General features: G+C 38.8%; 1 protein-coding gene across 1 annotated transcript in view; it reads left to right on the forward strand.

The window, feature by feature from the left end:
* rbpms (RNA binding protein, mRNA processing factor) overlaps positions 1-27,434 on the forward strand; it is a 27,884-nt gene continuing 450 nt past the window's right edge. Inside the window, exons 1-9 of the mRNA XM_060864204.1 lie at positions 1-471; positions 7,023-7,100; positions 7,503-7,541; positions 9,855-9,917; positions 11,994-12,141; positions 13,804-13,931; positions 15,572-15,635; positions 23,630-23,805; positions 24,327-27,434. The exon at positions 24,327-27,434 is cut by the window's right edge and continues 450 nt beyond it. Of these exons, the coding sequence (XP_060720187.1) occupies positions 415-471; positions 7,023-7,100; positions 7,503-7,541; positions 9,855-9,917; positions 11,994-12,141; positions 13,804-13,931; positions 15,572-15,628 (570 nt within the window). The 5' untranslated portion in view covers positions 1-414 and the 3' untranslated portion in view covers positions 15,629-15,635; positions 23,630-23,805; positions 24,327-27,434. The remainder of the gene's footprint in view (positions 472-7,022; positions 7,101-7,502; positions 7,542-9,854; positions 9,918-11,993; positions 12,142-13,803; positions 13,932-15,571; positions 15,636-23,629; positions 23,806-24,326) is intronic.

The following is a 27,434-nucleotide window of genomic DNA, read 5'->3' on the forward strand; positions in this document are numbered from 1 at the left end:
TAGATGTGGTTAGTCAGCTAGCTTCACACGTCACGAAAAACGTAACAATTTGTGCGAAAAACACGAAGTTTCTGACGTCGCGTGTTAATCGAGTTTGTAGCCTGTTCACGCGCACCTTCCTTTCTCTCGTGCGCGAGACGGAAACTTTCCCACAAACTAGGGACTTTTCTGAGGGAGAGACGCGCTCGCGCTGCGAATCCACGCGCGCGCACACACACACGCACACGAGCGCAGGTCTCGCGCACCAGCAGCAGCAGCAGCAGAAGCCTCAGACCTAGCTTAGCTTTACGCAGCCGTTCGGTTGATTTTAGTAACTTTATTCTGAAGGATAATGTCTTTTAGTCGACTGGTGTGCTAAATTTGGATACTTTTCTCAGAAGGTTTCACAAAATAAACTACATTTCTGTCAAAAAAATGAACAGCCAAGTGGAAAACGAGACAAACGACTACAGCAACGGCCCTGAGGAAGAGGTAAGTTTATTAAAGGAGCAATATGTATATTTTTATAAAGCTTAAATAAGATAGAATATGTTAAACATGATCAAATATAAAGGCTTAAGCAGTTGTCCTAGCATAAGAGTAAAAATGGGTGAGAAAAAACCGTTTGGAGAAAATAATTTCCGGCCTGGAGACTTTGTTTGTTTGTTTATGTTTGTTTATGTTTGCCTGAGTTTCCTATCAGTCATTTAATAGACTTCAACTACATGGATAGGTGTGACTGTACTTAAAAATATAAAAGACACATAACAATCCACCTACTTAACTATTCCTTCACTAATTTTGTTCGTTTGTACCTTTAAACTATTGTTGTAAAGAGTCATTTAAGATGTAGTTTAACTTCTATACTTACAGAAAATGAAAAGATTTTGACATTAAATCATCCAAATTTGCGTCATATTTGTGTTCTACTCATTAGGGATATATATATATATATATATATATATATATATATATATATATATATATATATATATGTATATATATATGAAATTCATATTTTAAATTTTAAGTTAATATTTTTACAATTATTTTAAACTTTAGTATATATTCATTTTTTATTTTTATTTTCTTCTTATTTATTATTATTATTATTATTATTATTATTATTATTATTATATATTTTTAATTTTTTTCTCTCTTCTGTTTCCATTCTACTGTAAAGCTGCTTTGAGACAATGGGAATTGTTAAAAGTGCTATACAAGTAAAATTGAATTAAATTGAATTATATAAAGTAAAAGTCATCCCACTAAATTTGCTAGTGTTATTCTGTATAGTAGCGATTATATAGTTTCACCTAGATATTTAATTTATTATCTGTATCATTGCAGATTTAAATTTTCTCTATTCCTTGATGAATAATAGAGTTATTATATAGTAATAATTGTTACTGCAATATTTAACACGAACAATATTAATAACATGGATAATCGTGACATAAAAGCCAACATTTGGGTGCAGGCCATTTTAATGCAGTTTTTATTATTTTTGTTATTAAGATATTCATCTAAATACTTAATTTAATTAATCTGTGATCTTGGGAAAATTACTAATTATTAATTAGTTATTATTAGTTATTATTAGTTATTAATTAATTATTCAGATGTGCAAGGATGATATTCATTATAAATAAAATAATCTATTTTTTAATGGAGCTATCAAATGAATGTCAGTCATATATATATAGAGAGAATAGTACGATTCTTTTTATCCTATAACTTCATAAGTCTGAGACAATAAGACAAACCTGTTGCTCTGCTGTGATATCATGAAAATAATAAAATGGACTTTTCTTTTAGTTAGAAAGAAGTCTCCTACAGGAGCACAAACCCTTAAAGGGCTGTACAGTGTGAATTGTCACATGCGGCGAGAGAAATTCATTCTGGTCAAGAAGAGTCACATGTGGGAAAGAATTTCAGCTTAACCTTTAAAAGATGATGATCGATACAGTACTTAACGGTGGACCCAAGAAAAAAGCCAGAAATAGTTTAAAAGAATTGTCATTTTATTTCCTTGGGAAAAGTGCAAGTAGGAATTCATAGGACAATAAAAGCTTCATTGTGCTGACCAGCAAAATAAAATGTTCTAGCTAACATAATTTAATGAATAATTTAAGGTATTATCACTTTGCTAGTTAAAAGAATATCACACATGTTGTTAGATGAAAATTACACACATTGGCTTGATGTTAAAGGATGGGGATTGTTTCATTTTAACAGCAAGTGTGTTGTTTTACTTTTATACCGCAGTGTGGTTAAATTCTCTAATCAGATTGGTCAGAAGGTGTGTTATTTTTGAATGACAGCACATTTTGAACAATAGATTATTAATGTGTTTGCTCTGATACATTATTGTCTCAATAGTAACAAATCATATAAAGGGAATTTGTCGGTTGTTCTTTCATCAGCATCAACGTTTCTGTCTCTTGAAGTCAATAAGAAAAATCTGAGTTAGTATTAGAAAGCTATGTAAAAAGTCTTTTTACAGAAATTCACATCAAGCACTAGACTTTTACTGCAGTTAGCAGACGTCCTTATCCAGAGCGAATCACATTTTTACCTAAGGGCTTTGCTCAGGGGTCCAGCAGTGGCAGATTTGTGGACCTGGGAATCGAAATCTTTACCTTCCAATTGGTAGTCCAACACTTTAACCACTAGGCTACCACATCCCCCATGTCATGTAACACAATCTGTTATATAAACTACAGCAAGTTTCAAGTTTTATGAATCCAGTCCCTACTGAGAACATGACTGCTGAAAAAAATAATTGTTACAGACTACAATTTTTTTACTGTCACTCTGTGGCCCCCAAGCAAGAACTTGCATCACCTCCAGTTTATATATATTTATATAAAATAAACCATATATACAGGATGCCATTAATTTCGAGCTCTGGAGAACACTTGATTACTCCTACAGTATCTACACACTGCTGTTCTTTGCAGCTAGAACCCTAAGGCCAGACTGTAATAATTCATACTCTCTATAATATTTATCCTATAAGTTTTCTTTAAGTTTTTGTAAAAGTCCACGTGTAACATTTTTTAAAAGTCTATAATGACCCTGTCGTAAAATAATGACTTATCTTGAGAGCAATTAACGGCGTACGTGTAGCATTGTCAGTCAAACATGTTGTCTGTCTCGCACCTGTTTCTCACTAATTCCTTAAATGTCATCCAGACGACGTGAGGTTTGCGGGAGCAGCGTCTTCTGAGAGGAAGTGAGGTCACGTGACTGAAGCAGTGCTGCTGGTCATGTGACTACGCTGACCTTTATAAAACTTTCTCACTGGAAAATAAAGATCCTCGATGACAGTTAGGCAAGGAAGGAGGAAGCATGAATGCTTTTCCCACTGTGCAACATTGTGTGTGTGTGTGTGTGTGCATGCTTAAGAGACAGAGAAAGAAAGAGTGTCTCCCTGTACCCACTGTTGCATAGCTCAGGATCATTTTTAAGTTTGTGTATGTGTATTTATGTATCCACTTTTATGATTTCCTTAATACAACTAATTTTTGATATGTGTAGCCGAGTGTCATCCTCCAAGTGTGTGTGTGTGTGTGTGTGTGTGTGTCTCCCTCTGTGCAGCTCTACATGTCAGCACAAGGCCAGATGCAGAGCTGCCTTTGTAATATGTGTGTGTACATACTGCTGTCATGGTTTATTTTTAAAAGCTACGGGGGATTTGTCATCTTATCTCGGCCATTTGTCCACCATTTCAAAAGACAAAAAGGCTTAGCGTCAGAAACGGCTGTCGGAGACAAGCGTGTATGTGTGTGTGTGCTAGAGAGAGAGAGAGATAGAGAGAGGGAGAACTGCGTTTACTCGTCTCAGTATTAAGAAGCAGCCAGGACTGTGTTGATTAATGGTTACACAAAACACTGTGATATTCCGACATAATCCCTGTCCTGTCATTAAAGTAAGTCACTAAAGTGCTGATTTCCCAGTTGTGCCACAGAGTTAAAGATCGTGAGCAATACCTGTTGATGATTACTTGATGATACTCTAATGCTTAATCTATACCTACATCACGCTTGAATTCTCCATTCTGATTGGACAGTAATGCGTTTGGACTCGAGCGGCGCTCTGCCACGCGTTGTATCCCATCACACCACCTTGGGGCACATTATTTCCATCTAGCAGCACAATCTGTCACGTTAACCCTTATAGAACAGCAGCAATTACATTAGTTCCAGCTGCAAAGTTTATATTAATGCCCTCCTTCTAATATGTCCTCGATTATTTCCTTCCTTCCCAAAGTGTTTTATTCCTTACATATTGAGTAATCTATTGTCATTCACTGCTCAGATTCCAGGTTGACACAATGTTGGGATTTTCCCTGATTTTTGGTTAGCTATCAACGTGAAGGAAATGATTAATTGTTTTTTGTCTAGGTTTCATTATTAGTGTGCTTCACACACTCTCTGTACTTTTTTTATTCTGTTTCATGAGACTTAACAAATGATTGAAACAATATATTTTCAGAAATAAACTTTAGGTGGATATTGTATGTGGTAGATAGCTAAATCTTTATTACATGTTTCCAGGTTGACTAGCAATGAGCAGAGTATGAAATAAACAGACAGAACCAGTGAGGGTCTAATGTAAAGACAGCTGATTCCAGCTCCATTCTCTCTCTCTTTCTATAGTTCTCTGAGAGCACCTCTCTCCCTCTCAAATTGTCTGTCTTTCTTCTCTCTTTCTCTGAGTTTTGATGTGAGTCTTAAGGAAGTGAGGAATACTCTCTGAGTTACACTCACACACACACACACACTTGAAGGTGATACAGAGCTACAACATACCAGATCTCTCCCTTTCTCTCTTTCTATTTGACCATGAGTGTCTTTCTCTGTAAGTGTCTGTGTCTATTCTGCAGTGTGTGTGTGTGTGTTTTTTGATCAGCTGTTACGTGTGTGTGCTTGTTATTGTATTCTCTTCTGCCTCTCTTCTGTGAGTTTCTTCTTTGGTGTAAATGTTTGTGTACCGCAGTGCTGCTTGAGAAATAAACACTTCCTTATATACTGTAATTTAAATGAACTGAATGCAGCAAACAGTAAGCTGCAATGCATTGCACACAGTGATGTGTGGAACTGTTCTGTTTCATTTTCCATCATATGGCACTGTTTACAGAGTGTGTGCTTGTTTAGAAGAGTTACAGCCTTTTTCCTTTTTTATCACGTCTGTGGCGTCTCACTGCACTGTGTGCTTCTTGGGAGTGCGTGTCCAATATAAAGACCATGTTTTTTTAAATTTGACTTGTCTAACATTCACTGTTATTGTGTGTGTGTGTGTGTGTGTGTGTGTGTGTGTGTGTGTGTGTGTGTGTGTGTGCGCACGTATTTAATCTGCTCCTTACTCTCAATCTGTGTTGTAATAGTAAGCTTGCATGACCTCAGCAAGAAAAAAAACCCTTTTATGGTCATGAGTCATACAGGGAAGAGAGAGAGAGAGAGAGAGAGAGCTAGAGCGAGAGAGAGAGAGAGAGAGAGAGAGAGAGAGAGAGAGAGACTGAGTGTAATAAGGCATGAGACACCCCTGACCCCTCAGCTGAGATTTAGGAGTATGTTGATCAAGTGAGCTTGTGTGTGTGTGTGTGTTCTGTGTGTTCAGCCAAGCAGCAAACTACAGGGAGTGTTTGATCAGTTTCTGGTTCAGCACACATACCTCCATATACAGAGGTAATACTGTTAATACCAAATATGTTTAAGGGAGGCAGAGAGAGAGAAAGAGAGTGAGAGAGAGAGAGAGAGAGAGAGGGAGGGAGAGAGGGAGAAAGAGAGAGACAGAAACAGGCAGGAAAACCCCAGAGAGTGCGCAAGAGTGAGAGAGATTAAAAAATATAATCATTCCAATTCCAAGATCTTTCTGAATAATAAATAGTCTTGAAACTTCCATGTTCCCAAGACATTCAATTTTCCCTGATGTTCCCTAAAGCAAACGTTTATAAGTGTGATTTCAGTGTCTAATGTACTCTTTGGACAAGATTAGATTTCCAAACGTACCTGGTGTACATTAAGTAATGCTGCTGTAGGACATTTATAGCAACTCTGATTTAAAATCAAAAATAACATTGTCTCTTCTGGTCCTTTTCTAGAAGGTAAAATACAGCATTATCATAAAAGACACGTGGGTAAAAATAACAAACATGATCGATTCAGTTGTGTCTCCAGTCTCCTTTTTTTACTCGACACTTTCTCAGTATTTGGCCAAATTATTTAGCTAGCAAATGCTGTCCCTTATTATGACATTTCATGTTCTAGGGTATCATTAAGCCCCTCTCATATCCGGCTCCTTGTAATAAACAGCTCTTGTATTCACTGAAGTTGTGATTTCACAGCTGTCCAACCAAGTGCTAAACCCCCTCCTGAAACTAACCAATAGATTCCCCATCTCAAATTTAGATAAGAGAGATGAGACGATAAGTGGGAGAGATCCTAAGCTGGCTAGACTAATCAGAGCCTCCAGTTGCTAGGTTGTCTCTATTTGTTTTGATGTGTAACTGCCAGCTGATCTCACTCAGGTCTTTGCTCGGATTGGACTCAGATAGTGGAACATCGATCACTGAATAGACCTAAAAAAAGATATTTTGAAAAGAAAGTAAATATGAAACTCTGTGTCCTCGGTTCAGTTTCTGAAACTCATTCAAAAAAAAAAAAAAATCTCTTTCTCTCTATTGTTTCTCAAAAAATAAATAAATAAAAGACTTGGGCTTGTCACGTCATCTTTCTAAAATTCGTTTGACATCACATTTATAACGCCGAATAACATTGAGTCATCGAGACTAAGATAGTTGCAGATGTTTTCATAACCAATGTGAACACAAATGTCAGATACATGACTCATTGACTCCCAAAAAAAAGGTAAAAACCCCCAAAAAATCAGTCAGCATCAAATTCTTAACAAATCGTACTGCAGGAACTGAGCCTGTTGTGTTGTATGTTATGGCACAAAGGTTTTTATAAACATAAACAAACCAACAGAAAACAACGAATCATCTGTAATATCAGTTCTTCGTCCTCATCGCACAGGTCCGGACTCTGTTCGTCAGTGGTTTGCCGTTGGACATCAAACCCCGTGAGCTTTACCTGCTGTTTAGGCCATTTAAGGTGAGTTTTACCTCGTACCTGAGACAGTAAGAATCCAAACCAAGCACAGAGAGCAACAGTCCAAGCCGAATACATTTTGTAGCAGAATTTTGGATCAGGCTACGTATGCTGTATATATTAAGTTTAAATATATCGACACAATTGTAAGCGAACATTTAGATCCTGTGCTTTTTGTTGTACTTTGCCTCATGTTGTGTCTCTTTGGTAAATATTTCATGGCAGGGTCTCAGTTTTTTTTAAAATTTTTTTATGTATTATGGGAATAAAATTTAAATGTTGTAACATTATAATATAGTACAGTTCCTATAACTGTATTAGACGTCTTTATGATGATTAAATCATCAGTGTGCTTTTGTCTGTGTGTGTGTGTGTGTGTGTGTGTGTGTGTGTGTGTGTGTTTAGGGATATGAAGGTTCGCTGATCAAACTTACATCAAAACAGGTAAGACATAAGGGTCATATGATCAGATGTGCTGACTGAGTGCTTATGAGTGTTTAGCAGCTCAAATGATGTTGTTATTACTAGCTAGTAACTTTTACATTATAATAATAGCTTTAATAAGAAGTATTCTGGCAAGTACTAGGGTTTGGACACAGACTTAGGAACAGCTGGATTGAAATACAGTAAAAGCATAGCTGTGGTTGCTTATTTGCTGTCTGTGTTTCAGCAGAGCTGCATGTGTTTGTACTGGTGTTGTTGTCCCATTTAGTTTTGATTGACAAATTCCCACAAGGATCTACAGAAGGTTTCATATGTGACTCTAGAGGATCACACTCACACAGCAGCACCATACACACTTCAGATGTGCAAATGAGCAGAGATGGTGTGTGTGTATGTGTGTGTGTGTGTGTGTGTGAAGACAGAATGAGGGCACCCAGAGTTCATTCAATGCATTATTCAAATAATAAATTGACATTACACATTCTCTTCCTACATGACCTTCATACAGCATTGTTTTCAAAACTGTAAGGTTTATTAGAACCCATTAATCAGAGCAAAATAAAAAAAGAGTTTAGAATAGAAGTGTATAAAACTTCTAAGCTTTTAAGCTTCATCTCTGTTCCCAGTTTTCTATCATCCGAGTGCTCGATTTAATCCTGTAAAGTCATCGGGTTATTCTTACATCTCACACATTAGGTTCCACTTTGCTTCTGCTAGTGAGCATTATGTTACTGAGAAATGAATCATAAGCTGTAAGTCTACTGAGTTTAATGGCATGGTCAATATATGCAACTGAAAAACTCATTCACCACCAGCTTTGGCAACGATAATCAAAATGAATCGGCCCGGAAAATACAGACAACTTTTCTCATGTATCTGTTAACACATTGTTTACATTTACGTCCCAAGTGCGCCCAAAATATCTGGAACGATCACATTTAATCACTCAAAGAAGCAGTCTACTTCTACTAAAATCTACTAGAGTTGTCTTTAGCGTTTCTCTTCATTTTAAAGCCGAAGAAGTGAATGAGTGTTTCACATCCAAAAGTGCGCTTATCAATCCAAAACACCAGGAAGTAGGAACATGACTGACTTCCTGTGGAGGGAGAAAAAACCTTTGGTCTGTCCATCAGAGGTTTTCAGAACAGTGTGTGTGTGTGTGTGTGTGCACGCGTGTGCGCTTTACAGCAAGAGGAGATGACGGTAATAATGTAAACCATTTGATTCCAGGCCTCTCAAGAGGCACAAAGAGATCACCATATATAGCATTATGGCTCAGTGTCACTATTAATAACAGCCCTGAGTTCCTTCGCAAGGGAGTGAGGAAGTGTGTGATACAAAGAAAGAGAGAGAATTAAGGGTCTGTGTGTATGTGTGTGTATGAGAGAGAGAGAGAGAGAGAGAGAGAGAAATAAAAGGGTACAAGTGAGTGACCAGAAAAGACAGCAAGGGAGAGAGGAAATATGTGCATATATCTATTTCGTCCTCTTTTGCTCTTTCTAGGGAATGAACTCTAAATGGCCTCATCCTCCCTGCACATATTTTCCCCCTGTTCGACACACACACACACACACACACACACACACACACACACACACACAGCTTTATCTACACCCCAAACCCTAACCGCAGTAACCAATTGTTTTTTATTATTTTTCTATTTATTTATAAGTTTTTGGGGTAAAAAAGCAGTAAGCAGTGGGGACAAGTCCCAACAAGGTCAAAAATGTCAAATATTCCCCAGTGTATTTCAAAACAATTTTATACCACAAGGTGACATATTTCTGTCATTAATGTAATATATCCTAACAAAATAAATAACACATATATATATATATATATATATATATATATATATATATATATATATATATATATATATATATATAATTGTTTTTTTTTTTCACTCTAATGCTGTTTTTGTAGCGATGAGGCAAAGGTGAGTGAGGATCCAATTGCAGTTAAACATTTAATAAACAAAACAAGAAACAGGAACACAGACAGGTAGGCAAGACTAGGCAGAATACCGGGCTGACAGGAAACAGAAACACATACAACGACTAGCGACAGGGAAGTGAACAAACAGTGTATATATATTAGACAGGAACCAATCACAAAGCAGAGACAATGAGTAACTAAGACAACAAACAAGAGGGAATGAATGAGTTCAATGAGTGTCCATGACAACAAACGAGTGGGCGGAGCAAACAATTAACAGCAGGGCAAGACAGCAGACAGAAACAGGGCAAAACACAGACAGACTCATTACAGTTTTATCTGTCCTTATTTCTGTTTCTGTTCTCTCCCCTGTAGCCAGTTGGCTTTGTGAGCTTCGACAGCAGATCAGAGGCTGAAGCTGCCAAGAACGCCCTGAATGTAAGTATGATTTTCTCATAAAGAAATGGAAGATCATCTATGTTGCTATGCCTGACATCCTCGTACCAACACCACACTCAATGCCATGGCACTAACATGACAGACTACCTGAATAATCTCTCATTCGTTAGTGATGATCATGGTGCAGTAAATTGTATGTGTATATTATACATTAAGATGCACTGTGAAGCTGTAATTTCAAGATTCTGTTTCTCCAGAACAGAAACACGGCCACAGTGACGAGTCTTGCCTCTCTGTATTCCTGTGTTAATTCTCTGTATATTTCGTTGAGTAGATTCAACTTCTTTGATGTGTGTGATCAATGTGTGCTGACATATGTTGTGTTTGAAAGCAGCAGGGAGCCGGATCAAATTAACACTGTGTAGAATTCCATTACTTCTCTCTGAATTTCTTTGGTTGCTCAAGACATTAAGCACAAGAGCCTTTGTGATCCCACTCAATACCACTCAGTCCATGAGAATCATGATGTTATACAGATGAGCGGACTAGAATACACCCCTGTGGAACTCCTCATCCCGGGAGTCCTGAAATACAGATTGTCTAGTACTTATCTGAGAATTCGAATAACCACTGCTTGCAACTGCGGTGAGTTGAAAAGCATCTCAGAATGTACAAAAGTTCGAGCCTTAAAGTGGTTGGGATGCAATAGCAGGAGATCGTATCGGATACCAATCCTTTCAGCCAAGTACAGGAGGCTACATGAACCAGTCTTATCCCCAACTGAGTGTTTGGTATTGTTCTTATTGGTGCCTTCTTATGTGACAGCTGAGACAAGAGAAAATGAGGAAATGAATAAGGGGTGTGTGTGTGTGTGTGTTGTTGTTGTTGAGCAGACTTGACTTCGTGTTCAAAGCACCTGGGGCAACATTTCTTTCTTTACAAACCATGTCTTTGTTGGATATGAAGTGGCCTATTGTTTATGCTTTATACAGTTTCATGTCTTATTGCTGAAATTCAGAGGAAAAACACGATGTGGTTATTTTAAGCGTGTTTGTGTCGGGCCATGGCGCAGATGTCTAATATTGATTCTGAGCATGTTGGTAGCCACAGCGACCCGGCCAACATTCTTCTTCGGTGTTTGCAGAGACAGTCTGATGCGTGTTATGTCTGTCTGTAACTCAGGCTTTTCTGTCTGAGCAAATGACTTTTCATCTTATACGGATATTTGCTGCAGTGGAATCTATTTAGAGCCGATAAAAAGGATAATATTCTGTTTGATACTGCAACTATATTGAGACAGACAGTGTCATTTCCAAGTGCTTGAGATCTGCTTGTTTACAATCTGATTTTTGAAAATGGATAAATCAGAAGAAGTGGTGTTTGGGTTTTTCAATTTCAGGCATACAAAGTGGATAGTCAGGTTCAGGCTTTCGCACTGTGCGTTAAAGGAAGGTGACAAATAACTGACTGAAGCCTGTTTCTCTCTACAGTGCCACAACGCTATTTGTGAAGATGCTCATGGTGTGTAAAGCATCTCTGGATTGTAGCATTAACGCATACCTTCAGATGCCATACAAACATGCTGGTTACTAACAAGTGACTACTTACTGTGCTAAAGATATGATAGAATGTGAACCTTCAGTTGTGTCCTGCATGTAGCAGAGACTGTTCCAGTTGGTCCAGTGTGTGAGTGTGTGTGTGTGTGTGTGTATATATATATTTAGACTTCAGAGTATGATGAAACGTAATATTTATTATTAAATCCCCAGTATGTCATCATATCAGTGTAAGTGATGCTGTCATGTTTGGGCATCCTCTTGAAATTAGGCAGCATTCTGGGAAGGGTGCAGCCCAGACTTCCAATTGAAAAGCATGGAGTTCTGCTTCCTGTAAAACTACACATCATTATTTTCTATATATTTGCTCAGCATAGTCCCAGGAATTCCTGAATTTTCAGACACCATGTACACTGATATGTAGATTACATAATTACCCAACCTACTGGGACTACTGATAACAAAAGAGGCATGAACATTGTCTCTGGTTGCTCAACAATCTGTGTGTGAGTGTGTCAAAGCTTATGTAAGGACAATTCACCTTTGGCCATTTCTACAGGGAGTTCGTTTCGACCCAGAGATTCCCCAGACGTTACGCCTGGAGTTCGCCAAAGCCAACACCAAGATGGCCAAGAGCAAACTGGTAGGGACACCCAACCCCCCTCCATCTCAGCAGAGCCCTGGCCCACCCTTCCTCAGGGATGCTTGTAAGTAACACACACACACACACACACACACACACACACACACACACACAGATCGCCGATAAGATCAACGGCCCCCCAAACTGCACCCATAATCAGACTATTAGCGTTCCCATTCCAGTAAATTTGTCTGAGATAGAAGGTCTGATTGAGAGAGAAGTTTGGGAAACACCCTGTATAATGCAGGTCATGTGGGTTAGTTTTGCTTTAGTAACACAGAACAATGATTCCTTTCACTCCCCTGTAAAGATTTCACATTTGTAGTAGTGTTGTCAAGATACCGACAAACATTGTTGCTTTTACGTGTACCAAGTTTTTGTGTGTGAATCCAATTGCACAATTTTTTTTTTCGCTATTTAAGAACATGATACTGCAATACCTGTTGCTCAATTGATGCTCATTCCTTTAGTCTTTAGTAACAAGTAACGGGAAAAAACTGCATATGAAGCAGAAATGACTTTTTATATGACATTTTATAGAACTTAATCGAGCGATCCTTTGTTCTGAGAGAGGATTTGTAACCAACAGACCGAAATTACACCCTTTCCTCACCTCTGAAATATTTTGACGTGATTCACCTAATGTGATAATTACTTAAAGATCTCCCAGCATGACATGTCTGTGTGTAAACCGCTGGCTCTCTGTGAGGCGCCTCTGAGGTTAACATTGACAGTACTGATAAAATATTCAGCCTTTGTCTTCTTTTTTTCCCTTATTACTTAGTTTCATGGGATCAACTTTCTGCCCCTTGATACAGTTCCCTTAATGGGATATTTTCATTCATGTTTCATTAATGGGATATTTCATGACATCTGTCAAGAAGACACACACACACACACACACACACACACACAGACACTAGTACACACATTTATTTTAATCCATTGCTAACTTGGATTGCTATAATACTTTATTTGATGTAATCATGTTTACAGTAATCATAGTTTTGATTTACAGTAAATGTCCCGTTATTGGTGATTATATACTTTCATGTTGATTAGATACAAGTTCATAAACTCAAACCAAGCATCCTGTGTTTGAACGGACATGACATCCTAGCTATAAAGACATGAACACACACACACACACACACACAGACGCATTCCAGCTGTGGATTTTGCTGCTTGTGCATTCCGGTTTACTGACTAAGCCTTATCTCCAATCTGCTGGAAGTACATAAAGACGGCCCCTAGCTGTCCCTGAGAAAAAATAGGGAAGGAAATGATTATCAGAGAACGTAACGTAATGAGACACCACTCTGTGAAAGAGAAACGCTGATAATTAATGTAGGATAGTGTTCTGTACTACATTCTGTTCCTGATAATTGAATCAGATAAGATTGCGTCATGTCAGAGAATATTTACTCGAATGAAACCGAATCATTGAGTGTGTAACATTACAGATCTTTTGCTCAGCTTGTTTGAAGTCGTTTGCACTTCTGGGATTTACCACCGACACACACGCACACAAACACACACACATGCACACAAACACACACACACAAACAAACACAGGCTCATCTAGACTAGTTTAAAGCTTTTATCCCCACTAATAAACCCCACACGTGTGAGTGAATCAGCACTCTGTGTACTGTCACTGTGTATGTTTGTGTGTGTACGTGTGTGTGTTTTGGTGTGTACATCTCAGTCTCGTTCCCACTTCCAGACGAGCTCACGGTTCCTGGTCTGTATCCTAGCAACCCTGACGTGTGGGCATCATACCCGTTGTACCCTGCTGACCTATCACACACCCTTGCGCCCGCTTTCACCTACCCCTCCTCCCTACACACTCAGGTAACACACACACACACACACACACACACACCACAGGCACCCTCGCAGATCTGTACACCAGAGTCTACAAGTCTAAAACACTTGCACACTCCTAATGTAAAACATTACTCTGAAATCACAGTCAGCTGATTCACACAACATTAACATTAGACAAAGTCTCTTAACAACGAACACATGATGTTAAATCTTTTAGTTCACCCCTGTTTTTTTTTTTGTCTGTTGTAAGAGATTTTTGGTCATTGGTGCTTCTTTTGCACACCCAGCATCTGTACCATAAGCACACCTGCACGAGCACTTACACACCTGCTACACACACACACACACATAATGAGCTTAACACTGATTTGTAAACGTGGTAATCATGGAACCAAATCATTTTTGTTGTTAAAACAGAGGCCAATATTTATAAGATATCTAATTATACGCCGCATTAATAATTTCTTCATCATGCAAGAGAAAGTCGTTTACGTTTAAAGCGTTTATGATTACAGCAGAATATTTTTTAACACATGCATTCTATTCTAATCTACTTTACCCATAATCCTTCATCAAAGGTTACTGCACACGTTAACACACTTTAATGAGACCCAAACCACCTGTTACTTTTCTGCTTTCTTTCTTTACCTCCAGCGGAATTTGATTATCCCTCGATCTTCGATGACATTTCACATCTGCAAATCACATGCTTGAATGCAAGCCCTGGATGAAAAAAAGTTGTTGCGTGTGAGGTTTAATGTGCAATCTGTTAAAACCACACACACACACAACACATTTATTCATGCAGTATCTGCGTTAGTGACGTTTTTTTTAAGTAGGTTCATTTCGATCTGCATCTCGATCAGGGAGAGAGGAGGATCAAGAGAGAGGGAGAAAGAAAGAGATTTATTTATCTTTTTTCCTGAATTTCTGTGTTCAATCATGGTGTCAGCTTCATTGAATATCACGAGGCCTACAACTTTCCTTACAATTCACACATTTATGACTGTTTGTCTCATTACCCTGTGATGTGTAAATGTTTGAGTAGGACAAACCAAACTAAACTTATCTTACAGTTTTACAAACCTTACAGAGACGCTGTTTATCTTCAGACTCTTTCCTGACACAGCTCATTTGCACGTAGTGTTGTCGTTAAAAAAAAAAAAAGAAAAAAAGCCAGCACAAACCTGGTCAAAATAAACTAGGCATAAACAAATGCTTCAGCTAACTATTATTTAATCATTACTCACTTATTACTATATATACTACATTTAATAATACATAATAGTTATATATATATATATATATAGTATATTTAGTAATAAGTGAGTAATGATTAAATAATAGTTAGCTGAAGCATTTGTTTATGCCTAGTTTATTTTGACCAGGTTTGTGCTGGCTTTTTTTCTTCTTTTTTTTTATATTCATTAATTAACACAAAATAATTTTTCTCAATACTGCATGCATAAATACCAAAATCATACAAGAGGATTACAACATGACATGGTGTGTGTGTGTGTGTGTGTGTGTGTGTGTGTTTGCAGCTGTTTGCAATAGCATTTCACTAAGACACACTGTTGATAAGTTGTATAATCAAATTAATGTAATTGATTTATTAGTTGAGCATGTTGTAAAACTCTCTTATGGTTTTAACCCCCGCTTAGATACGTTGGCTCCCTCCAGCAGACGCTCAGGGCTGGAAGTCCAGGCAGTTCTGTTGAAATATGTGTAAGTAACAAGTACAAAACTCACACACATTTTCAGCGTCCAGTAAATCTACACATTTCTTTGGAATGCAAGTTATTGTTGCGATCTGGTACTAATTGTTTGCTCTCACACCTTCAAACACGCAACCCAGTCACACTCCCACCGAATTAAGGAGACAGGAATGGAGCTTGTTAGAGTCTGCAGGGGTCTGTATGGGTGTTTGGGGTTTTATTTTTTCTTGCCAAACACACATACTCTAATACCCACATGCAGACATGCTCCAAGCAAATCCCAGTCTAGTGTGTAGAGTCATATAAATACAGAAGTGCCTCTATAGCCTTTTGGTTTTTCCCATCAGATAATCCGACTTATTTCTCTGCTTAATTGTCGCATGCTCCAGGCCACATTAGGGCGTTTGTAGACAAAGCTTCCTGTTTGCCAAGTGCTATAAGTGGACTATCGCTGGCCTGAGCACAGCCTGTAGAGGATCTACTATACTGGGCCATTTCCACAGTGTCTGTGAGGAACTACGCACCAAAAGTCTGTCCTGATACAATTCTACGCATCGACAGTCTTATCTCTGATCTCCTCTCAGAATACCAAACGCATTTAACTTCCCCAGCCCACCAATTACTGGCACCACCCACCAAAGTGCCACCATGTACAGTCATCATCAGCTCTAAATACTTCCTGGTTTTACCATCCCTGAGGGGTAAATCATTTAAAATCCATTGTGCTGGAACAAATCGTTTTCCATCCAGTGAAGACCAGTGAAGGTGAACAGCAAAACCGGTGTCTTCCTTGGAGACACGTGAAGACAACACATCTTGTTGTACTGCTTCTCGTGCTGTGTCACACACTCAGAAAAAGTGCTGTCCACTCACATCCACATGCACAGAAGCCCATGATTAGCAAGTGTCACTGTGATTGATAGAAAATAGAGAGTATACTTTACCACCACTCCCACAAAGCGAGGACAACCAAATCTGATCTCTTGGGCATCACCAGGGTTTGAACCCTGGGTTTGAATTTTCAGATGATGGGATGAACCCAATTTCCATTGCGCCAGTTGAGAGCCACTGTCCTGAGTGTTGAGGGCCGCAATGCTAAATCATTATCGAAAAACATCTCTTGCTTATTAGCAACAGCTTCTAAAGTTCAGTCCATTTGTGGTGAGATGGACCCTGAACACATTTTAACTTTGGCCTTTATTTCTCTTCTTCTTATCAACTAAATAATTGAACTATAATGTTATCCAGAATATCTTGTTTCCATTTGTTCACTGTTGTTTTTCTTTTTCCTGCCATTTTCCCTTGCTCGCCCTGTGACCGTTTCTCAGCTCTGACCTTTTCAGAGTTCACAATTGCTCCCTCGCATGTAATCACTTTTAAAAATAGCCCGATGTAGATTATTGTTTATTTTGGGAATACTGAGTTGCGATGCCTCTTTATTGCTAACAGGGGAACTCCAGCTGTAACTTTCTGATATTTAAAAAAAACCTGTTAAATATAACCAAATGGATGTGTGCTGTAATCTTTTTTTAAAGCATTTTTTAAAAATGACAAACCAGTCCACATTCGCAGGAGCCAAGAAATCTGAGCAAGGTGGAGACAGCATGCCACCACTTTGGTGGAATAAACAAGCTTAAACCTGATTTTCAGACCTACACTGACAAACCCGACGGGCCGATCAGCTTGTTTAGTTCTTACAGGATGTAAACGTTAGATGCTGTTTATGATATTCTCATGCTATTGCACAAATTATAGAATAACTCCATGCTGTTTTAAAAATCGTTCATAATAAGGCAGCATATATAGCTTGTATAGACTGTATATATATTCGACTGTGCGGGCACATGACCTGACGTGGGCCAATTGAAAACAAGTGGTTGTGGCTGTAGGAGAGACATGATGCCATCTGAGACATATAGAACTTTTCCTTGGTGGAGGTTATAGTTTGTCTAATGCATGCGTTTAGAAAAAAAACAAACAGAAAAAAGCTTTTGGGTAAGATGGACATAACCATAGAGCATTTTAGGTGAGAACATTGGACGCTATTGGGCTTGATCGAATATGCTTGTGTTAAGGGGAATAATTTGTTCATAAAGATAATGTCCATGGAAATTTGCATTGCATATCCATGTGGTTACTTTTTATCTTATTAGTGTTGTCCTTCAAGCTGTGTTTAACACACACACACACAAACAAAGGACCTTAATGCATTTAGACAGCTTGTGACTGTAAGTCATACGTCATGCTCACTGAACTGAATGTTGAGGCAGTTAGAAATCACCTCATGGTGTGTGTGTGTGTGTGTGTGTGTGTGTGTGTGTGTGCATGTGTGTGTGTGTGTGTCAACAGGAGGTATTATCCACAGCAGAGGTTCACTAATAAGGAAGTGCTCTTTCTATGCCTCCTTTGTTCTTTTGCTCAAGTTTCAGGGTATAGACAGCTGTGTGTGTGTCTGTGTGTGTGTATTATCACAGGCAAAAATCCAGTGATCTTCCTAAGGATTAGTGTTGCTTGCTTTGCCTTTTATATGCAGGAGCCAGACAGTTGATCCATCTCTCACACCAGGATTTGATTTTGCCTGTAAGTGAGCATGCAATCTTTATGTAGTTGTAGTTTTCACATATAATGTTTGAAACAAACCCTGGTACAGTATATTCACCCCAATGGCTCATTTCATCAGGTGTGAACACACACTCGAGTACGGAGCCAAAACACCCCGTGATTCCTATTCGGAGTGTATCACTCAGTAACTGAACTGAACATGCTATTTATCTTGGATTAAAGGCAGCATTTTTAATATGCAAGCTGCTAGACTCACTCACATCTATCAAAACATCCATCTTGCTGAGGGACTTTTTTACTTGCTCCTCTGAAATCCGCTCAAATCAGACACTCCTATTGTATAATATTGTTCAAGATAATAGTCTGCATTATTGTTGTAATTATATTTAAAGGAAACAGAATAAACACAACTACCCTGTCTGTTTTAAAGTCGGCTTGTTGGTAACTCAGTGTGTTGCGTGAAACAAAGGGTTGAATATTGAAACTGTGTGTATGTGTGTGTGTGCTAGGTCACTCTGCCTTGACAGGAGCATTGATAGAGCCTCGTCTAGCTCATTGGAGCGTGATGCATGATGGATTTTCCACTGCAACATCAGTAACATCTTGTGACAGAAGAAAAGCAGCTTCATACTGTTGATAGCACCTTTTGGCTTTAAATATCAATAACAATCATTCCTTATCTTTTATCGTGTCACCCCGATGTAGTATCAGATGATTACGGTTGCTGAAAGTGTGGTGACGCATTTAGACATACAAAGGATCATTAGTGATCATTAGACCTCCCATGTTGCTGAATGTACAATATGATGTCATATGGGCAAAAATCCAAGAATTAAGTTTTGGTTGTTTTTGTTATGCTGTAATCCAAATTTGATGATTGTCTGAATGTCTGTCATGAATGCACGATTCTTATGTTCTACATTATATTGACAGCCATGTCATAAAGCGATCTAACACACGTCTGAGACTAAGAATCACTAGAACGATGTTGAGTGGCGCAACACGGATCATTCATGTGCACACGGAAAATACAAACTGTCACGTTAAACGTGTATGACGTGACGTTTCACTCAGGGATAAGTCGATTATTCTGAAAACGTTAGTACGAGGTTTCCACATACGGAAAATGCAACTGGGAAACATCTCTTTTCAATTCAATTCAGTTCAAGTTTATTTGTATAGCGCCTTTTACAATGGACACTATCTCAAAGCAGCTTTACAGGACAGAAGATAAACATAAGGAGTAATATAAAGAATTAATATAATAAAAATTCAAAATATATATAGTTCACAGTGTGTATGTATGTATGTATGTATGTATGTATATGTATTTATCCCCAATGAGCAAGTCTGAGGTGACTCAGGCAGCAGTGGCAAGGAAAAAGATTTTCCTTGCCTGGGGTTCCTTAGATTGATAAAGGAAGAAACCTTGAGAAGAACCAGACTCAAAGGGGAACCCATCCTCATATGGGTGACACTAGATGGTGTGATTACAAATATACAGTCAGGCAAGTGTTGTATTGGTGTAAGGATCACATGGAGTTCAGATCTCCTCTTAGTATCACAGAGTCCAACTGGAGCTGGTAGATCTGTAGATGTCTCAGGATTCTCACAGAGTCGGCCTCATCTCAGCGGAGGTCCAAAAACTTCATCGCACAGAAGACGATTTGAGCTGGTACAATGTCTGGGTGTCTCGGCATGGGTAGACAAAAAAGAAGAACAGTGCAGAGGGATTAACATATCTGCTGTTCATAAAAATGTGCAAGTCTAGTGTAATAGTGCACCATATAATGGGATATGTTATGTGTACACCTGACTAAAGAGATGAGTTTTTAATCTACATTTAAACTGGGAAAGTGTGTCTGAGCCCCGAACACTATCAGGAAGACTATTCCAGAGTTTGGGAGCTAAATCAGAAAACGCTCTACCGCCTTTAGTAGACGTAGATATTCTGGGAACTATCAGAATTCCTGAGTTTTGTGATCTCAGAGAGCGTGAAGGATTGTAACGTGTTAGAAGACTAGTTAGATACATGGGAGCTAAACCATTAAGAGCCTTGTATGTTAGTAGCAGCAGTTTGTAATCAATTCTAAACTTAACAGGTAGCCAGTGTAGAGATGATAAAATTGGGGTTATATGGTCATACTTTCTTGTCCTAGTGAGAACTCTGGCAGCTGCATTTTGGACTAACTGTAGCCTATTTATTAAAGATGCAGGACAACCACCTAGTAATGCATTACAATAGTCCAGTCTAGAGGTCATGAAAGCGTGAACTAGCTTCTCAGAATCAGAGACAGACAGGATGTTTCTCAGCTTGGCAATATTTCTAAGGTGAAAGAAGGCTGTTTTTGTGGTATGGGCGACATGATTTTCAAAGGACAAGTTGCTGTCTAATATAACACCCAGGTCTTTCACTGTTGAGCTACTAGTAACAGTACATCCCTCTAATTGGAAGTTAAATTGTGAGAGTTTCTGTGTACTGGTTTTTGGGCCTATAAGTAGTATTTCTGTCTTATCAGAGTTTAATAACAGAAAATTACAGCCCATCCAGTCTTTTATCTCTCTAAGGCATTGAGTTAATTTGGACAGTTTAGTTATTTCATCTGGTTTTGATGAGATATATAACTGTGTGTCGTCAGCATAGCAGTGGAAACTAATGTCTTCTAATAATGTTCCCTAATGGAAGCATGTACTGTATATCGAGAAAAGCAGAGGTCCTAGAACTGATCCTTGAGGGACCCCATGATTAACTGGTAGTAAACTGGAGGGTTCACCATACCAGACAGGTAGGATCTAAACCAACTTAAAGCTTGTCCATGAATACCTGTGTAATTTTGTATACGATCTAGGAGAATGTTGTGATCTATAGTGTCGAATGCTGCACTAAGGCAAAGTAGAACTAACAGTGACATACAGTCTTGGTCCGAAGCTAAGAACAAGTCATTTGTGACTTTCACAAGTGCAGTTTCTGTGCTATGGTGGGGCCTGAAACCTGACTGAAACTCTTCGAGGATATTGTTCTCCTGTAAGAAGGAGCTCAGTTGAACAGACACAACCTTTTCAAGTATTTTAGACATAAAGGGAAGGTGTGAAATAGGTCTGTAATTTGATAGTTCATTTAGATCTAAATTAGGTTTTTTGATGAGTGGCCTAATGACTGCCAACTTGAAAGACTTAGGGACATAACCTAAAAATAGCGAGGAGTTAATAATATAAAGAAGAGGCTCACCAGCTTTATTTAACACTTCTTTCAGTAATTTAGTTGGAATGGGGTCTAGTGAACAAGTTGTTGATTTAGCTGTTGTAATAAGTTTATCTAACTCTTCCTGTCCTGTACTTGCAAAGCAATGTAGTTGTGTGTCTAAAGCCTTGGGTGAGACTGGGTCGCTAGTTGCTCTCATATGTTGAGTGTCACCTATTTTATTCCTGATAATTACGATTTTATCAGTGAAGAATCTCATAAAATCCTCACTACTGAACTGTGATGGAATAGTGCGTTCAGATTTCTGATGTTTTGTTAATGTAGCCACTGTGCTAAATAAAAACCTGGGATTGTTCTGGTTATTTTCTATGAGTTTGCGCAGGTGCTCAGCCCTGGCAGCTTTTAGAGCCTGTCTATAGTTGGACATACTTTCCTTATACGCAATTCTAAAAACCTCTAATTTAGTTTTTCTCCACTTTTGCTCGAGGTTACGGGTCTCTCTCTTGAGGGTGTGAGTATGACTATTATACCAAGGTGCAATCGTTTTATCTCTAACCTTCTGTAATCTGATTGGGGCAACAGTGTCTAATGTGCGAGTGAATGTAGTGCCTATGCTGTTAGTAATTTCATCTAGATCGTCTGTGTTTAAGGGTACAGTAAGAAGTTGAGACAGATCAGGCAGGTTATTTGTGAATCTGTCTTTAGTGGTCGGAGTAATACTGTAGTTCTACCGAGTCGATAACGTGGTGAGACACAGTTAGTCTGTTCTACAGGTAGTGTGTACATTATAAGGTAATGGTCTGTGATGTCATCACTTTGAGGAATGATATCTATATCAGTGACATCTATTCTGTGTGATATTATTAAATCTAGTGTATGATTACGACGGTGAGTTGCTCTAGTGATGTTTTGTTTAAGCCCAAGTGAGTTTAGTAAGTCCATGAATGTGAGTCCTAACGCATCATTTGTGTCGTCAACATGAATGTTAAAATCTCCTACAATTAATGCTTTATCAAAGCTAACCAATAGGTCAGAAAGAAAATCTGTGAATTCTCTAAGAAAATCGGTGGTCTATACATGGTGGTCTGATGGTCTATACACGGTCGCTAGCGCAAGAGACATCAGGGATTTTTTCGTGTGCATGTGCGATAGTGTAACATTAAGGACGAGCACTTCAAAAGAATTAAATCTATACTGTGTTCTCTGTGTAACAGTAAGGTAATCATTAAAAATAGTGGCGACACCACCTCCACGACCAGTCTGACGAGGCTCGTGCTTATAGATATATCCTGATGGTGTAGACTCATTTAGACCGATGTAGTCATTTGGTTTAATCCAAGTTTCGGAAAGGCAGAGTGCAGTAAGGCTATTTTCTGAGATTATTTCATTTACAATAAGTGCTTTGGGTGCAAGGGATCTAATGTTCAGAAGCCCAAACTTTAGGGACTGTTTTTGTTTGTTTCTTTGGCATTTTTCTGGTCTAATTACAGTAAGATTATTTCGAGAACTTCTCACATAATTACTTTTGAATCTCACTGCTTGGGGAACAGACACAGTTTCTATGGGGTGAGCTATGTGTGCATTTGTGTCAATGTGGTGAGGTGAAGGATGGCTGTTGAAATTTAAATTTAAAGCGTAGTTTACCAGTCAGAAGGTGTGCAGCGCCCTGGAGATGTGGTCCGAGAGGATCTCCGCTCCAACTCTGCTGGGGTGCAGGCCGTCGGCGCGGAACAGCCTAGGACGCTCCCAGAAAACATTCCAATTATCGATAAAGAGTAGCTTCTGAGCCTGACACCATGACTTAAGCCATTCATTAAAAGCGAAAAGTCTACTGAACCTTTCAATTCCTCGCTGGTACGTTGGAAGTGGTCCGGACATGATGATCCTCGCCGTGGGCGCTGTGCTGCGAGCCGTCTCCACCAGGGTCTTGAAGTCTCTCTTCAGGATCTCCGACTGCCTCAGGCTGGTGTCGTTCGAGCCGGCGTGAAGAACCACAGCTCCGGTGTTTCTGCTCACGACCCTAGATACCTGTATGGAACAAACCCCCGCTGTGTCTGCGCTAACCTTTTCATGGTGTAGCAACGTTCTCGTTCAAATCACAACGGCGTCTTGTTTCTCCTCCGCCTTTTCCGTCATGTCCTTTTAAACACGATCGCTGTGCATTTGGAGAACAACTTCATTGGTGTTTAACAAACTATTCCAGCTGTGAATTAAGTTTTTTGTTTTGTTATCATTCTCAGGGTCCTTATGTGTGATGGTGGCTATGGATGGCCTTGAGGTGCTACCCCCTTCAACCCCAACAAACACCCCACCCCCCACCCCCCACCCCCAACTTCACCTCCCACCCCTTCTATCTCCAACCACAAAGTCCAAACCAGGGACCTCCAGACTCCCCTTCCTCAGTCATGGACCACAGGTAAGGACACTTCTGAACTCACCTGCACACTTTAGAATGCATGTTTGTGGTTTGTTGCTACCTTTTTACTACATGAGAAAGACAAGATGATCGAAATAGAGAAGGGGAATAAATTAGACAGAATGCAAGAAAAGGAACCGATAAGGACAGAAAGAGAGAGAGATTTACATTTACAGCATTTAGCAGACACTCTTATCCAGAGTGACTTACATTGTCTTATTTCAGTTTATACACCTGAGCAATTGAGGGTTAAGGGCCTTGCTCAGGGGCCCTGCAGTGGCAACTTGGTGGACCTGGGATTCGAACCAATGATCTTCCGATCAGTAGTCGAACACCTTAACCACTGAGCTACCACATCCCACATCCCATTTAGAAAGAATGACAGGCAGGTAGGAAAAGGTAGGAAAAGCAGGATTTCAGGGATAAGAAAGCAAAACATGTGAAAAGTATAGTTTGAAATGACTTGTCCTCTCTCTCCCTCTCTCTCTCCCTCTTTCTCACTCTATCCCTTGTTTCACCAGGTCACCAACTCCTCCCTCGGGTTTAAAGAGCAAATCAAGACCAGCTCTGCCTCCATCACACATCCCCCTCCCCTTTCTCTACTGTTACACCACTGATACTTGTATGGAAGGAGTGCACATGGGCCTGTATCTCCAGTGCTCTCTCTCTCTCTCTCTCTCTCTCTCTCTCTTTCTCTCTTACCCCTTTTCCACCAGAAAGAACCAGGTGCTGGTTCAGAGCTAGTGCTGGTGCTGGTTCAAAGTTGGTTCCACTGGCGAACCTTCTAAGAACCGGTTTGCCTTTCCATCAGCTAGAGAGCCATGCTAGAGAGTCTGACGTCACTGTATACGTGTCATGTTACTTTGTGAACCTACATTGGCATCCAAACGCAGCGAATCCAATGTGTACGTGCAGCTCCATGTAATTTGTATAAACGGAGGTTGTAATCGGGAAAGTACATAACGTTATTTTATCATTAACACAGAAAGAAGTTAGCCTTAGCATGTAGCTACCTATTATGTAGCTACCCTACTACCTACTAAAGTAAAAGTGTATTAAACATACTTAGTATACTTAAGGTACATTATCAAATGCACTAACATTAGCCCCGCCCCCAGCTCCTGACACAAGCGGTTCTTCAGTCTAGACCAGCAACGTTTTGGTGCTACTTAAGAACCACTTTTCCTCTTTCAGAGCCGGTGCTTTGGCTGTCAAAAAAGAAAGAACTGATTTTAAATTAGGCTCTGGCTCCAAACCAGCACTCAAACTGCCTCGGTGGAAAATGTTCATCTGTCTCTCTCTCCCTCTGTCTCTCTCTGTCTCTCTCTCTCTCTCTCTCTCTCTCTCTCTCACTCTGTACTTTATTCAATAAGATCAGGCCTTTTCGCTGAATGGAAAACCGAAGAGAACCTTCAGTAACGTATTACAGTATTGTAATAACGTTGTATACTTAAGTCTGACTGTCAAGTGAAATTGTAACCCACTCCTACACAGCCAGTCGAAGGTTTAACATTGCCACAACCCAAAGAAAACGATCCAGAGGAGCTCTAACATGTTTATGTGACTTTGAACGAGTGTTTTATTAAAGACTGGAAGGTAAAATGCTAAAGTCTGTAGATACGACACTCAGAAACTTTAACATGAAGAGACATAAAAATATACAGTGTGAAAAATGTTGGCATTTTCAGACTAGATTAGTTCTTTATCCTATTATAATCTAAGATAATTTCAAGTAATTAATGTAATGATCAACAATTCTGGATCCATAAAACAGGTGATAGTTTTAATAATAAGCATAAATAATGCACTTTTAATCATTAACATTTATTGAGCCATGGTTTTGTAAATTATTAATTTAGAGTTGTTTAAAAACTTTCAGCTGGCAGTGTAAGACAAACTCCGGGTCTCGTTCAGGATGCAGGCAGTAATGTGTCAGTCCTTCCATTTAAATGTTGTGGTTGTGTATTAATCAATATTATCTTCATAACCTACGTTGTTATCATTGTCGTTGCTATTTACACTGATTTATAATTAGCAAACTGCGATCAAGTTGAAGCATGACTAATAATCAGAACGGAGATGCTGTACATTTTTAGACCTTTTGAAGACGAACACAGAAGTATTTTTGTAATCAGGTGTGTGTGTGTGTGTGTGTGTGTGTGTGTGTAGGTGTGTGAGGAGATCAAACTGTTTTTACTTTCCTGCTTCATTCCAGATGCCAAAGACAATCAGAATGAAGAGGATACAGATTCTCTGATCATAATAATAATAATAATAATAATACATATCATATATTCCCAAACCAAAGACTTACAGTATGTGTGCATGTGCTGAACATCGTTTACACCACAATATATACAGTATTCATGAAATGGTGTCCAGGAAGTTTGTCTGTGATCCGTTTCTGTAGGGAAAATGTCCATAGACCCAGGTGCTGAGGGGAAGTTCTTTGGAATTGTGTCTTTTTTTTAAGGTGAAATGATGCACATAAAACACTTCCAAGTCTATATATATTTCTATATATACACACAAACATGTTCATATAGAATGTCAGGGTGGTAAAATGTGCACAGTGCAGATGATGTAAGATCCTCAGGTCCAGACTTTACAGATCTAGTGACACCTTTCTTTTGTTCTCTTCATATTATATAATCCTGAGATTAGGATTGTTGTAGCTTTCGTTCAAACTCATTAAAGCTCCTTAATTAAGGGATTTAAATCCGTAAAAACACGAGCGATGATTGAAATTCCAGTGATGACAAGTTCAATAAGTTCAGAAACGTTAACTGTTGCTATTATACCACAAATATGTCACAATAAAAGGCTTCAGATTAGGAGTAACGCTAACCGGACAAAAACAAAACACGCCATTATGGATTCATTGCCGTTTCAGAGTCGAGACAAACATATAAAATAAAATAAAGAAAGTGACGTGTGGTGGTCTGGGAAAACCCTTCATAGATGTTTCCTCATGCAAAGAGTTCTGGAAAATATATTCCAAAAAAGAACATGTTTCATTTTCTATGTTTATCTCACTTTCAGTAAAAAAAAAAAAAAGTAGGCCCCACCTACTTCTGCATTTAGAACCAAATCCACTTACAGAATAACAACATATTGATCGATTTTAAACAGTTATAATTTTAAGATTTGACCTTGTTATTTGAAATCAGGTGATTTTAAATTTCTTGTTTTATTTATTTATTTTTTTTTTTTTAATTTATTTTTTCTCAATTGGTCCTTTATCCGTGTTTTAGACTGCTCATGGATCTTGGAAACACTGGTCATGTGGCAGGAGAATCACACATTCTAACACACACACACGCATGCATTTGCACCTAGGGGTAATTTTTGTGACATTTTCGGGATAAAATTTGATGTCAAAGTGCGTTACTGTTGGAAAAACCTCCATTTTCATTTTAAAAAAAAAGTGGCTTGTTTCCAGAATTCATTGCCTCAGTGACATCTGATGGGTTCTTTTTGCAGACTGAAACATATTTTATTTCTTTGTTCCTGTGTGTTTTTTACATCCCAGCAGCTTACTGTCACATCCTGCCTTCAGGTCCTGTTAGAAATCTCATACTTAGGAGGTGAAATCCAGCACAGTGTTGTTGTGTCTTTGCACTTTTTTT

Source organism: Tachysurus vachellii, chromosome 2, assembly GCF_030014155.1.
Source record: "Tachysurus vachellii isolate PV-2020 chromosome 2, HZAU_Pvac_v1, whole genome shotgun sequence".
Classification (NCBI taxonomy): Eukaryota; Metazoa; Chordata; class Actinopteri; order Siluriformes; family Bagridae; genus Tachysurus; species Tachysurus vachellii.